The sequence below is a fragment of the Gossypium raimondii genome, chromosome 10, assembly GCF_025698545.1.
Source record: "Gossypium raimondii isolate GPD5lz chromosome 10, ASM2569854v1, whole genome shotgun sequence".
Classification (NCBI taxonomy): domain Eukaryota; kingdom Viridiplantae; phylum Streptophyta; class Magnoliopsida; order Malvales; family Malvaceae; genus Gossypium; species Gossypium raimondii.
In genome coordinates this window covers 15830504-15846699 of record NC_068574.1, presented here as the reverse complement: position 1 = coordinate 15846699, position 16196 = coordinate 15830504, and the positions used below count along the sequence as shown (strand labels likewise).

The window sequence follows — 16196 nt, the reverse complement described above, 5'->3', positions numbered from 1 at the left end:
CTGCGAGCTGGCATATAGTTTGGTCTGTCATATCGTTTGGTTCATTGAATGAGAAAATATCATCGGTATAAAATCCCATTTCAAACTCAAGATGTGGTCATTTACCACGTTGAATAGCTTTACTTTGTAGTTTTCGAGCCAACTTCTCTATTTTTGGTTCAAATTCTAGAGTCCCTGGTTTTGATCTGGTCATAAAGAAAACAAACCAAAATTAGAAAAATTTTCAATCCCTCACAATGGCGCCAAAATTTGATGAGTGTCGAAACCACCAAATAAAAATTCTTATGATAAAATAACTCTAAATAGTAGTAAAGAGAAGTAGGGTTGAGTCTACAGGGATTGGTTATTGTGTTCAACTTTCATTTTTTTGTGAACAAAATTTATGTCGTGGCAATAGTCATGGCAATAGTCGTGCCCACGACTCGAAACGGACTTGCTAAAAAATAAATAAAATAAATTAGGGGAGTTGAAAATGTCTAAAAAGTGAGATAGCAGAAATAAACAATTATATAAATTGAAAATAAAATAAAACTAGAAAACGAATTTGAATTTTGTAAACAAAATTATAAAGCCTTAGCCCTAAATTCGGTGAATTCTGATTTTTGAACCGATCCTTGAAAATGAGTTTTCTCCTCCAAACAATAAGCTAGTTATAACAGCTAAGAAGGTTCTAACCGCCCATTCTTCCTTTTGTAGTTGATTCTAGTACGACTTGCAACCAACCCTTACTGATTGTCTAACTGCGATACACGCGTTCACAATTCAAGACTCCGATAGTCTTTCGTTCTAAAGAACCCAACTCGAATCAATCTCAACTGCGCAGGAGGTTTAAATCTAATCACTATCTCCCTTGACAAAAATCCCACTATTATGACCTTGCTAGGATACACCAATTTGTTCGTGGAAATCTGAATATAACACAACCGACTTGTCTTCCCAAATATACGCTAAAATGACTCCACCCCAATGCACACTTTGTGTTGAAATCGAGTTAACTTTAAGGGACAAATTTGTATTATCCTAATATTCCGGAGAGATGGTAAATACCGTCATGAAAGATTTTTTTTGCGGACTCATTTCTCATGATTCTTGACCGGAAAGAATACCGGTCTAAAGCTAAGTTAGAATTTTAGTGAAGCATGAAATTAATCATGCTTGGTTGGTGTATGAAAATGGTTTTTAAAGAAATGGTGGAAGTTGGAAATGGAAGGGCTTAGAAAGCAATTAAACAATTTTATAAAGAAATAAGGAAATGGAAATGGAATGGCAGTATGCTTATTGACGCATGAAATTGGAAGGAAAAAAATAATTTCATTCAATTCCAACTGAATTCAAATGTCAAGTGTGTCCTTTCAAGTCTATCATACCCCTTATTTATACACAAACCATATACTAAAATTAGCTAACCCACCTAATCACTAATTACATGAAATCAAAATTAGAATTTTCATTTCTAAATATGGCTTTTACAAAGTAAAAAAAAATCTTATTAGCCCTTAAATGTCTTAAAATTTCCAGTTTGACCCCTCTTTTATTGTTTGTGCTCCAATTTAGTCATTTTTTGCTTGTTTTTTTATTTAAGCCATCCGAATTTCATTCTTGATAGAATTTAAACATAAAATCACCAATTAGAAGAAATTAATTAAAAAATTAATTGATTTGAACATATAAAATATGCAAAATAAACATGCTATCACTTGCGATATTCCTTTGACAGATAGCCTGAGAATGTACTTGGAGGCCCCAATTATTCGCATAAAGGTTACACTGCTCATTTGTTAGATTAGGTGATGAGATAGCTTAGTGATCGGAAGGGCAAGATTTTGTCTCTTGCAGGTAGAAAATGTTGGAAAAATATGGACATCGCATATATAATAATTGTAATTACATGTTATTATTTACTATTATAATAGATTAGCCTAAATTAAAAGTGATCTAATTTGGTTAAGACTTATTGGGCTTTATTTTATTATTATTATTTTTGAAACAAAACGACCCTAATAGATTAGCCTAAATTAAAAGTGATCTAATTTGGTTAAGACTTATTGGGCTTTATTTATTAAATAGAGTTTGGGCCAAATCTGTATAGATCCTCTAGTAATTAATTTCTAATTGATGATGAGCTGATTAAAAATTAGGGTTAGGGCTAATGTGCAATAGTTATACATTAGGGTTATGGTCTCCAAATTACATCTAAGGTAACTTTCCTAATATCTCATCTTTAGAAAAGAGAGACACATTTTTCTAGATTTTTTGTGTGCTAATTTGGAAGATTAAAACTCCATAATCAGTAGATTTCATGAAATCAATAAATTTAGGTACACTTCTGTATTTAATTTTATTCTTGATGATTTAATATAATAGATATTGATTTACAATTTTAAATTTATATCAGATTTTATTTTACGGTTACAATAGTAAAGTGTTAATACAGTAAACTACTTGTGCTATTCAACTTTATTCCATGCAATCCACTTTACTTCCAGCCTTTGTTTGATGGTCTTAACAGTAATGTTTTTTTAAGGTAAGATTATGGAATAATCGCATAATCATTTGTTGAGCTGGGATCAATGTTAAAGGACCAAAGTGGGTCGAATGGAATACGGATGGTGCGGTTAAATCGAGATCCAGTAGTGCCTCAATAAGGGGATTAATACGGGATGAAAATGGGAAAGATAGCTAGCTAGAGCTACGGAGTATTCGCAAAGGTTTAAAGTTAGCTAAACATTTAGCTATTAAACAAGATGGATGCCATGACAATCGTATGGTTATTTAATAAGCCATATGATAGAGTTCATCAGTTTAATAATTTGGTGCAGGGTTGCTGGAACTTAATCACTGATGGATGGGTGACTATCCTATCCACCAACAAGCCTCAATTAATTTTTATTATTTCTCATTTATGTACAAAAAAAAAATTACTCCAAACACCAAAATCATATAAATTCTAACTCAAATGCATTAAAAAAAATCTTAAGTAAAATAATATAACTTCTATATCAAAGTATATTAAAAAATATCAAGCGAATCAACTTCGTAGGTAGGCAGGATATTCCAAGTGTGGGAGAGAGAGAGAGAGAGAGAGAGAGAGAGAGAGAGAGGAAGTCTAGTTTCTTCTTGTATATTCTTCATCTTCTTTGGCATAGTGTTATCATTGTCATAAGAGTCTCTGTTGTTGGTTTGGGCTTTTTTTTTTACCTCTTATAGTGCACATGTCCTTTCTCTGTCACTGTAAACAACCCTTGCCCTGGGTTATTTATGACTTTCCATCTCCATCTTCATTATTATATTTTTTCCTTTTTTTTATTTAACTATTTATTCAAACTTTCAACTTTCATACCCGTCATTTCACTCCTCATTTATTACTACTCTCTTTCATCTTCAAAAATCCTCTGAAAATATCTCCTGTTTCACTTTCTTCTTCATCAAGGCCACACAAAGATCTTTACCCTTCTCTTGGATAGAGATTGTAAAAAAATCCCACAAATTGTGTGGGTGGGTGGGGGGAAGATATATAGAAATGGCAGCAGAAGAGGATGTGCGTATGACTGAGGTCACTGGTCCATTTCGTCAGGTTCTTTTCATCTCGGCTGGTGCTAGCCACTCCATTGCTCTTCTATGTATTACTCCTTTTCTTTTGCCCTCCTTGCTTTTTAATTGATTTCCAAGTACTTTTTTTTTTAGTTTTTGTTGCTGATCCTTTTTTCTTTCTTCTCTGGGACGACTGAATTGGTCAAATTTGATAGGAATTACCCTCTTCTTGCACACTTCTGCTTACTTAATTTACTGAAATTAGAAATCTCGAGTAAAAAGGCCATTCAGATCCTTTTTTACTAGCAAAAACTTCAATATACCAGGGAAATTATGTCATTTCGCATCATTTTAATGCTTTCGATCAATCAAAGTTCACAGGTTTCCTATAAATATTTCATTTTGGATGAAACTTTTGGGATCCTTTTCTATCTCCTAAACGCTTTCTTATGTTTGCTTCTTCATACCATGACTAGATTTAGCTCTCCCTGTTAGCATCCCATGTTGTATTTTGGTATGTAATTACATGCATATGATGTTATATTTTTCAAATGACATCGATTTGCGTATTGATGTTTTTCAACCTGGTGGGAGTTGTCTTGTCTTATCTCTTGACTTTTAGGCCAATTTTGACATCAGCTATGATATGAGTTCCACTGGTAAACTTTGGAAAATATCAATAGTTGATTCCACGCTTGATTTTTCCCATGTAAACAATTGCATTAATCCTAGGAATCACCATATTTTAGTATATGATATAGTAATAAATTAATTTCAATCGTTAATTTTTAATCACTTAGGAAAAATAGGAGGAAATTCTTTTTTTCTTACAAGAGTTTTTACTTGTAAGTTTAAATTTATGTTGACTATTTCTTATTTTATATCTAACTATTGAAATACATATGTAATAAATAAGCTATGTTAGTTGTAGTGTCTTATGCATGCAGGAACAGTGTCATATCCTAAAACTTATATATTGAAAAAAATAAAGTTGAAGCAATGTAGGCGTAGGGCTTGTCAACTGTTCAAAAACAGGAGAAATGAAACCTTTCAGTGGCTCTTAAGTTATTTATAGCATGTTTTTAATGTGAACAAACAGATCCATTACTTTCCTTTTGCATATGCCATAGAGAAAAGCTCTTATATTCTTGTTCTTAGCCTATATTATTTGGGCTTGGGTGAGTGTCAAATACCATATGTCTAACCTAGATGTGTTCAAACTTTTTCCACTCTTGTATCCAAATAAGTGTCAGACACGTATTGGATGCAAGTACTTCAAGTAAAACAAGGAATCAGAGCAATGTAGGTTATTAGTTCTTATGGCTAAGGCCTGTACTATGCTCATGGATATGGATGTTGTATGCCTAGTCTTAGTAACACATGTGTATGGCAACAGCAATGTTATTGTTGTACTAGGGTGCTGAAGATCCAGTTGAGAGCTTAAGTCATAAATACTATTGTCTTTATAAGTGCATCTCAAAGTCAAGATTCTGATATTAGTCGTGTTGGTTTAAGTTGCATAAACCTACTTGAGCGTATATCCTTGTTTTTGATCATTAACAGCTGGAAATATTGTTTGCTCATGGGGACGAGGAGAGGACGGGCAGTTAGGCCACGGCGATGCGGAAGATCGACTTTCGCCAACACGATTGAGTGCATTGGATGGACTTGATATAATATCTGTTACATGTGGAGCCGATCATACAACTGCATATTCATTGTCTTGCACTGAAGTGTATAGTTGGGGGTGGTACGTTCTCTTTTCTTCGGTCTCTCAGACTTGTACCTTTAGTTATTTAAGAAACCTTACTATTGTTTTTAGTTAATTTTATTCTTTCTTTAACACACTTCAGCAATTTTTCTATAGTTACACAAATATTATACCACTTTCCCTCTGTCTTATCCAAATCATCACGAAATTCACCCCTCAAAATTGAAAATACACATTTAGAGAAGTAGATGGATTAGAAACAATCAAATTATACTAAATGAACTTAATAAAATAAGAAAGAGTAGTACATAACCGACTATAAAATGTCAACATCCTAAATATGTTCTATAAGAACCTGAAAATTACTTAAAACAATCTAGACTCAAATAACATGAATTTGAAGCTAAAAGAACTCGACTTGAATACTTAAAATCCATACCTAACCTGAATTTATTATAAGAAGTTAATTTTTTAAAATCTAAATGTAAAAGGATTAAAACTTGAAATAATCTAAATTCAAAATAATTCAAATCCTAATAAACTTAATTCAAAATTATCAATTTAATAAGAGATAACTCTATTAAAAAATAATCCAAGATAACCTAAACTAATATTAAATATAATTTTATTTTTATAAAGTGTTAATTTAATAGAATAAATAACATGATATGATTTATATTATTGTAATCAGCCCAAAAATGGTTTCAACAATTATATTATATTATTTTTAGGAAAAACTATTAAAATAGTCACTTTTGTTTACCTCAAGTTACATTTTAGTCATTGAGCCGTTAATTGCCGTTTGTGGTGTAATAGTAAGCTTATGTGACATGTTAAATTATCATTTCAAACAAAAATTTTAAGTTAAATTATACAATTGGTTCTCATATTTTTTCGTTTTAAGCAATTTAAAATTTTATGTTCTTTTAACTTTCCTTTTTTTTTCTTTCTCTTCTGCATCTCCTTCTATTTTCCTCCCTTCTGCATCTCTTTTAATGTAGTTTTTCTATTTTTTTCATTTGTTAAAGTTTTTTTTATGTTTATGAAAAAAGAAAAGGTGAAAGCTAAAATCAAAATAAAACTTGCTACGCATATTCTCGCCCACAATTCCAAACCTTTATCATCCATCATCGCTTTAACAAACCTATTTGATTCTCTCAATGATCTAGTCCACAAGCTCGCCTCTCTCGAAGGCTTTACCAGTCGTGACTTGCGGCAGTCCATCTTCGACAAAGTTTTTCGAGCTTGTTCCCTTAATCTCCTAACCAGCCCCTACAATCACCTTATCTATCTTACCTACAACATTCTCGCCCTTTCGAAATTACGTTTCTCAAATTCTTCAAATGAGCTCTACACTCTCAATGACTAAAACGACCACCATATAAACTTACCATCAACTTATCCAAACCAGTTTGGTTCCATGCTCCCTTCCTCTGTTTGGTTCATCCATGCTCGACTTCTAATCAAGCTTGCTTGGGAATATCCAAGAAGTTTTAGATCAATTTTATTGTTTGCTTAATTTTATTCGTCAGAAAATAAAGAAAAAGAATGAAATAATCTACACGATTCTGTAAAAGTTTGGAAACAGAAAAAAGTTATTCTGAATATAAAGAATTCAACTTATGTTTAGATTTGATTAAGGATATGGTTTTTTATATTGATTAATTAGATCCAGCTTTAGTTTCAAAATTAAGTTATATTCAAATCGGTATTTGATTAAGAATGATTATTCGGTTTTGGGTTAAATTCAATTTAGGAATCATGTGAAAGAAATAAATACTTGGTTTATTTGGTGGGTAAAGATTATGTTTCTGCAGTGAAAAATATGGGAAGAGAGAAAATAAAAGGGAAGAAGAAAATGAAAACAAATAAATAAAAAGAAAAAAAAATAAAAGCATAGGGGCTAGTTTTAACAAAAGGAAAACATAGAAAAACTACTTTAAAAGAAATGGGGAAGGGAGGAAAGCAGAGGTAAAAGGAGAAGAGAATGAAATATAAAGAAAAAAAAAGGAAAGTACAAAGAACATAAAAGAAAAAAAATTAAATTGCTCAAAATAAAAAAAAATATAGGGATCAATTGTTTAATTTAATCTAAAATTTTCGTTTGAAATGATGATTTAACATGCCACGTCAGCTTACCGTTATACTTTTAACGGCAATTAACGCTTAGTGACTAGAATGTTACAACATAATAACATAAGCGACTAAAATGTAATTTGATGCAAACAAAAGTGACTATTTTGGTAGTTTATCCTTATTTTTATAATTTCCTTTATTTTAATTTTTTTCTCTACTATTAGAGTTTTATGTTTTTAATGCTATGGTTTTAAAGTATAACATACGTGTTTATTTTTAAATTTCTTAAATATATTTTATAAATTTTAAAAATATTTGCTAATTAAATAATAGTTGGTTTAATTTACAAGGAAAGTCCATTAATTTTGAAAAAAAATTGAGGTAATAAAATTCATTTTAAAAGTAATAAAACTAAAAAAAATTAGAAACCAACCAAGAAAAATATTAAGTAATTAGATAAAACAATTTTTATTCGAATATGAGTCAAAATTCATGTTCAAACAATCATTATTTAATATTTCATTGTCTTTGATATAATATTTTACAACACAACAATAAATAACATTAACAATTATATAAATAATAATAAAATATAATAATAAAACTTTCAAATATCAAATGTCAAATAATAATAACTAAATATCTCAAATAATAATGAAAATCATACATTTTTGGTGATGGAAACAAAGTATATTTTGAATGAAAATGCTTTGCTAATTCATATATTTATAGTGGTAAATATTAATTTTAATTGGTATATAATTGTAATACTAATTAAATAAGAATTAATCTAAGATAATAGTATAATTTAATAATTATTACATTGATAATGAAAACATTATTAATAAATAAATTTATACATATAAATTAGATTATTAATATATTGATATTATCTTTTATATATATTGTTTAATCTCAAACATTTAATTTTTATTGATTATAAAAATTTGATTTTAACATTATTAATTACTATCATATTTAAAATAAAATCATATTTATATATAAAATTATATTTAATTAATTAAATAACTTGGATTTTTATTATTTTTAATTTATTCAATTATATTCAATGTTTGGCCAAAATAATTATATTCAATGATTTTATAGATTTATAATTTTATTAATTAATAATATGTTATGTAATTTTTAAATAGAATTTTTAAAAGATATGACAAAATTAATTAATTTTATTTTATTATATACTAATAAATTATATTATTAAATAAGTTATTATTATGATGTCAATTTAATAATATAATTAACAATAAAGGGTATTTTTGTTAGTTAAAAAGTTTTTCTAAATTAAATATATATTGTATTCTAGATTAATAGATAATTTTCATTAATATAATTAAATTTTAATTTCTATATTTATTAGTATGTACTATAAATCGATTTTTTATCTATTACGTTAACAATAATTCCATAAAACCATATGTTATATTACTTATGTTAATCTAACTGTATGATTTAGTATAAGTTATATTTATATTCACATAGGCATACATATTAATAAATAAATTTTATAATAAGGAAAATTATATATAGGAGTTTAAAATTTTATAAGCAAAAGTTGTAAGTACAGTAAAAAAAAGTTTTATAATAATGGATTAATACAGTAATCCTTGTCAATTCCTTCAACTTAATTAAAAAAAATAGCAAAATGCAAAACATATTTAATCTTTAAACTTTAAGCCCAAAAAGAAATGACAAATATTCAAAGTTTTCTGAACTAGATTAGTAATTAAATTAATCAGGTTATTAGTTCATCGGTTCAATCAGTTCATCTGATTCGATTAAATAAATTATTAAAAAATCATAAAGAAAAAAATATATATTAAAAATCTAGTTCAACTGATTTTTTGCCTGGTTCAATTGGTCCGTAAACAATTCTCGAATCAATCAGTTTAATACTCAATTCCCGATCCAGCCAGTCCGATTCAAACAACTTTGTAAATAGTAAAACTCCAAAAAATTGTTTGCCGATCTCTCTTTTGATTTTTTTGATTGTCTTGCCAATCTCCAAAAAACTTCTTTGAAATATCAAATGTCTTTCTTTTTTGCCAAATCTCCATATATCCTTTCTTTTTCTTAACTTGTATTTCTTTTCCTTTTACTGGTTTTTAAAATTATTTTTAATTATTTATCCAAATATAGCATTAAATAATTTTATAACTCTACAAGCAAAATTAAGAGGCTGACAAATGTCTTTAATTGATATTTAAAACATATAGTAACCTTTGAACCCGCTTGTGCTTGTGGTATACCACATTGTATCAAATAATTATCGGTTTTTAGATTCAATTCAAACTTTAGAACAATATTTAAGTCTTTGATTCAGAGGTTGTATTTGGTTTCAAAATATATTTTCCTATCCTTTTAGTCTCTTATTTGTTTTTTCTTTTTTAGAAAAATAAAGAAATCATAAATAAAATTAAAACTAAGAAAATGAATAAAAAAAGTAAATGAAAGACTAAATAAAATGTATATGACCTAAATTAGGTCTTAAGCCCAAAAGTCGTATTGGACTCAATACATGAAATAAAATCTAAATCCTGAAGTCATTCCGACTAAAAGATCAATTCATAAACCACGCAAAACCATCCATGCTACTAAGGTACAAGCTTTTTGGTAGCATATTGTAATCTTAAAGTTAATATTACTAAATATCACAGTCTCATAATTTAGTAGTTTTTGAATTCTCAAATCCAACAGTAACATCTCTTATAGTTGAGCACAATGTTTTCTATTTTCAACTCTTATTAAATGTATGTTTCTCACTGTTACTGATACCAGGGGTGACTTTGGAAGACTTGGTCATGGAAATTTTAGTGACTTATTCACTCCTCAGCCCATAAAAGCATTACATGGTCTGAGGATTAAACAAATTGCTTGTGGAGACAGCCATTGTTTAGCTGTGACAATGGAAGGCGAGGTCCAGAGGTATGTTTGGTTTTTAGATATTCCTTCTCTTCCTTTTATTTGATTTTTTTTTTACTATATGATTATATATATATGTTTGATGTTTTGTTTCAATTTCTTTTAGGGTTAAAAATGATTTTTTTAATAGTTAAAAATGGTTAACTATGTTGATTAGTGCCTAGAGTTTTAAGTTTTGTAATTGCATGGAGATGCTACAAATAGTAGTTTGAACTTGAAGTGGCCAAGCTTGGGTATCAAGTTTATAATGCACCTATTATGGTGAACAAAAAGATTGGTAAATATTAGTTATAGCGGTCCTCATTGAAGTAGGCTGTCATGTAAGCAAAGATAGTTCAAGAGGTCATCTTGTAGTAATTAAGAAATCACAGCAAATTTGACCTCTGAATGCAATTAGGGAAGATCCATAAGAGGGCTGGAATGCATGAAATTAAATGTAAAATTCTTTCATTTTAGAAAGCATTCATTTCCATGCAGGAGACATTCTACAAGAATGCTTTAGTGTGAAAACACTTGAAATGTAGGGTTCAATATACATTTTACTTGATTCAGTTATATGTATGTCTTCCCATTTGCTTATGAAACTTTTAAATTAATGAGAAAACTGACATTTGTTCCATATATACAATGATGTAAACAATGATGAACCTAAGGCTTTTGTTGCTGCATCGGTATGCGCCATGGCTACACTATGACCTTATCATTAGATCAGAAAAAAAAAACATATCTTCTTTTTGGTAGTTTCATCTTTACCTTCTCCTTTTGGATGAGTCTGTCTGTCTGATGGTGATCACAATTTCTTGTAGAACTATGATTCATATGATTAAATTTCAGAATTGTTATGTTTTGGTTGAGCAACATGTACCCGGAAACCTAAAATATTTTTTAAGTTAGTATCCATTTATGAAGAAGTTTTATTGCCTTTTGAAATAGTTTGTTCCAACTTTTGCAGTTGCTTCTTTCAATTTATGTTTGTGATTGCTCTTATTACTGATTTTTTTTTTTTTGACCTTTTCTGTAACGTTTTGTTTTGGAATTTAATTGAAGTTGGGGAAGAAATCAAAATGGTCAACTTGGTCTTGGAAGCACTGAAGACTCTCTTGTGCCTCAAAAGATTCAAGCCTTTCAGGTATTACGTGTTTCCAGGTTGTCCTATATCTTATAGTCATCTGATGCTCCATTCTTCATTGTTTGTACTTCAGCATTAAAATAAACAAGCCTCTGCCTGTGCATCCAGGTTCCTTGTTTTGTTGACCTTCACAATATGTGTATTTATAAGCGTATAATGAATTGTTTCACACTCAAAAGCTATATTCTACAAGATTTTAAGTTAATCAATGTCAACAATCTGGGATTTCTTATTGGAACAAATTGGAAGTTGCATTTAGCATGTAATACTAGCCAGAGAAGAAAGAGATTTGTAAATTACTTTTGAGTTTATGATGAAAAATATACAATTATTTGAAGGAAACATGTTATCAGGACTATTCAAATTCAACAGTCTAAGATTTTTAAATGCAGTTGTATGTTTGTTGACAGTTTGTTTAAAATCTTTGAAATCTCCATCTAATTTCTTGCTTTTCTTCAACTTTTTAATTCTGTCTTGATACTTCAATCAAGCTAAAAGTTGCATATGCACTTTGTTGAAGTGATTATCACCTTGCATTTCCATGTCTGTTGAAGGGTATTTCTATCAAAATGGTTGCTGCTGGTGCTGAGCATACCGCAGCTGTTTCAGAAGAGGGTGCACTCTATGGTTGGGGATGGGGACGATACGGGAACTTGGGCTTAGGTGACAGAAATGATCGCTTAGTTCCTGAGAAGGTTTCTACTCTCAATGTAAGTCAAACTGGTACTATTTGTTTGGCATGTATCCTTAAGTATCAATGATGAAATTCTATAAAGATGATTGACCATCCTCAATAAATATGCAAGGCAGATAACTCATAACATCTTGTTGTAAGGTTATATATAAGTTGATATATGGTTTATGGAAGTTTGCATCTGGTGCTTTAATTTTTTTGTCCGTGGTATTTATTGCTTTTAGTCTTCAACTATTTAGTCTAAATTTCCTTTTTCTTTCGCATATAAGAATGTAGCCATTTTTTGCTTGTGTTTGAAATACGAGTTCTTTCATGCTCAAGTTCTCCTTTCATAAACAGAAAATCCTTTTAGAAGATATTCATTAGTAGCTGTAGCACTAAGATACCTAATGTAACAAAATTTTTGTTAAACTCAAATGATATACCAATTTCAACTAAAGTATTCAATTAAGCTATAGGCCACATAGCATAATAAACTTCCCAAACATGTCATGTATCAAATCTTTTTGGTCATGTATACATAAAAGTTAAGACTTGTTCATCATTCAAATTAATGATCAAGAGATTTTTACCATGAATAAATATGTTAATACAAGCTATTGTAGGCCATAAACAGTGATGATTTAAGATAAAAGAAAGCACTATAAGTAATTGTCACTGAAGTAAAAATTCTAAATAACAACAAAAAAAGAAAACAGATGAACCAAGAATTAATATTTTCATCAAGAATAAACTCACAAGCATAAGCCATGGATCCAATCTTGATTTTCCATTAAGAACAAAGATAAATCATATTTCAAGTCTATTTCCAAGACCAAGCATTTTATCAGTCAATCATTTACCAAGAATAATTTTATACATATCAAAACATAATTAGTAAGAAGCAATAATAACAAAATTCAAATTTGGGAAAGAATAAATTTGAAAATTAAAGCTAAATTCTCATCTTTCCAATGAAGAAGCTGTTAGCAACCAAGGTAGAATTTTGAAGGAGCGTTTACGTGTCTCAAAAATAATTTAACCACTAACATTCATTCAAGAACATGTATTTTTGAAGAAACAATGAGGAGACCAGAATATTTCCAAAACAATTTAAGGCAAAATACTATGTTTTTAAACTACAAGCCCATCTTAAACAAGATATTCAAAGCTTAAATTTTTTCCATTTCAAAGTTAACAGCCTTAATTTCCATATTTTCTGTTGTAGTAAGAATTTTCAAATGCAGGGAGAGAAGATGAATATGGTTGCTTGTGGATGGCGGCATACCATATCAGTCTCTGATACTGGTAGATTATACACTTATGGGTGGAGCAAGTATGGTCAACTAGGACATGGGGACTTTGAGGATCACCTTGTTCCGCATAAGGTGGAATCTTTAGCCGACAGTTTTATTAAGCAGGTGAAATATTTCCATGTTAACAATCTGCAATGTTTCTTTATTCAAAGTTGGATTTTGTTTGTATTTAGGATATATTTCGGATTTAGGACTTATGGCAAGTTTTATGGCTTTTGATGGGTTATTCTTCCAGTGTTGGATTAAGAATTCTTGAGATCTAGAATATTAACTTGTCAAGTTGTGAGATTTTCCCTCTGCCTGGGTTCTATCTAATTACCTTTCTTATTTCTCCTGCTCTCTCCTTAGTTCTCCCTCTGATCTTTAGGTTTCTTATGTTCATTCCTTGTTCTGTATCATCAATTCAGCATAGTTAGGTGTTTTTAATCTGCAATATTTATTTACAAGGGGGAGACTTTAAGATTATGTACAGGTACCACCTAGAATTATTCTGGTGATATCATACTTCATTGTGTAGGATTCCCCCAATCTTACCATTTTCTTAGTCATACTCGATACTTTTCATGATATTTGATGCATATATGTTGGGTTCAAAAGTATGTTTTAAAATACTTCTGTTGCATTTTGGTTTGAATCTATTTAGATAGCAGGTGGATGGAGACATACAATGGCACTCACATCTGATGGAAAACTCTATGGCTGGGGATGGAACAAGGTTTGAAAAAATCAAGTTTCTTAGTTTATATCTTTGAAATGCATTGTGTTGTCATTCTGTTGTGATATTATTCTGTTTGTTCGCTAAAACATTAATCACGAACCCCTTTTATATGTATTTGAGGCCTCTAAGCATCTTTTGGTTCTGGTAGACATGCATGCACCCTTGCAGATGGACCTTTTGTTGCTTCAACTCTTCATTTCTCTTGAAGTATTCATGTCTGGCAGTTGTGTCCGACATATGGATAAAGGATATGACCTCCAACTCCAAATATATAGAAAAACTTAGACAATTGTTTAAATATATAAAGGACACTAACCTGAATTCAACACTTAGACCAGAGTTTGAGTAACAAAGGATGGACTTCTCTGCACAATAATAATTTACTGGTGCATTTGTCTAAGGTTTTATGATATGTGTGACTAAATTATGGTTATGAATGCTTGTCAAAGGTTCAGTAAGTAATTAGGTTTTCCCGTTTAAGCGTTTTCTTCATTGAGTTTTATTTGTCCAGTCTTTATCTGCAGTATGTCCAACTATTGATTCAATTTTCTACCTCATTTACAGTTTGGACAGGTTGGGGTTGGTGACAACGCTGATCATTGCTCTCCGGTGCTAGTTAAATTTCCTCATGAGCAGGCACTTTCTTATTACTGTAGCTTCTGAATATTAAGATAGGCGATGAGATTGGTTTCAGTTCTTTCAGAATTTTCTTCTTTTGATTTCTCATCGAGAGGTATTTCCTCTTTCTACGGTAGTGGTTAAGCAGTCGCTTATCATATGTATGTCTCTTACTTGGCAGAAAGTAGTTCAGGTTTCATGCGGCTGGAGGCACACACTTGCAATTACTGAAGAGAAAAATGTCTTCTCTTGGGGAAGGGGTACAAATGGACAGCTCGGGCATGGAGAATCCATGGACCGGTAATCACATTTCCATATAGACTTAGTGATGACCAGGGGACAGGAATGTTCCAAAGATTATAGAACAATGTGCCTATCATACACACTTTCTATTTGCTTCACGAAATTAAGAACAATGTGCTGTTTAGTTTGGTGGTTGACCAAGTAGTCACAATCTCTGTTCTTATTATCAGGAATGTTCCGAAGATTATAGAGGCTTTGAGTGTTGATGGCTCGAGTGGGCAACAGATAGAATCTTCAAAGCTTGATCCATTGTCAGGTGCTGTATAATTAATTACATTGGACATCCTTCCTGCTTTGCTTTCTGTTTTGTTGATAATTCCATATTCTATATGTTTGTGTGAGCAGGTAAAACCTGGGTTTCTCCAACAGAGCGATATGCAATTGTTCCTGATGAAAGTGTAAGTTGTAACGAAATATAGTTGAATACTGGAAACCTTAAACGCATATTTCCAGCTACAAACATCTTGGTTTTATTTTTCCTGCAATTTGGTTCTCTGCTTATGGTAATGTGGATGCAGGGACAAACGGTTCATTCGGGAAAGGGGAATGGGGGTGATGTGAGTGTCCCTGAGAATGACGTGAAGCGAATACGAATGTGATTCCTCTGAAGCAGATTGAGTGGTCGTAAACTATGTGGATTCAGTCTGAAAAGAAAAAAAATGCGTCAATCGTCTTTTAACATATATATGTATCATGCAAGAATAAATGCGATGATGTGTTCATGCAGCAAAGCCAGAGGGGTTTGTAAGGTGAGTGTGTTGTTGTTGGTTATTATTACTACTATTATTATGAGGTTTGTAGGCTATGTTACTACTGCTTATAATTTTCTTCAGTTGTTGAAACACTACAATCAATATGGCTGTTTTAATAGTATCCATTTTCATGGTTTTATTATGTTTGGATTGTAGATTGCAGTTTCTATTTGGATTAATCGACCAATTTTTCATATTTTCTTGAAGAAAATAAAGTTGCTTTTTATGAAATATAAAATATAATTGTTTTACAAAATAATAAAAAAAGCGCACATTAAAAAATAATACCAATGATAAATCTTGCTGTTGTTTGGAACGGTATGTTCTCAATCATACTGATATCAACTTGAATACTTCCCGTAAAATAATACCCCTCGGAAAACCCGCAGATTTCTTCAAGAACGCTGTTTTTTCTCAACACCGTTTTAT

The 16196-nt window shown here is 30.5% G+C and overlaps 1 protein-coding gene across 1 annotated transcript; it reads left to right on the top strand.

Moving 5' to 3' along the window:
* Positions 1 to 3331: 3331 nt before the first annotated feature.
* On the top strand, positions 3332 to 15909 carry LOC105777108 (ultraviolet-B receptor UVR8). The gene is made up of 12 exons (XM_012600171.2): positions 3332 to 3620; positions 5095 to 5281; positions 10115 to 10261; positions 11306 to 11387; positions 11942 to 12097; positions 13308 to 13481; positions 14020 to 14091; positions 14659 to 14730; positions 14894 to 15012; positions 15186 to 15271; positions 15361 to 15413; positions 15534 to 15909. Exons 1-12 carry the CDS (start codon positions 3521 to 3523, stop codon positions 15612 to 15614), a joined length of 1329 nt encoding a protein of 442 aa, XP_012455625.1. The 5' UTR covers positions 3332 to 3520; the 3' UTR covers positions 15615 to 15909.
* Positions 15910 to 16196: the final 287 nt, after the last annotated feature.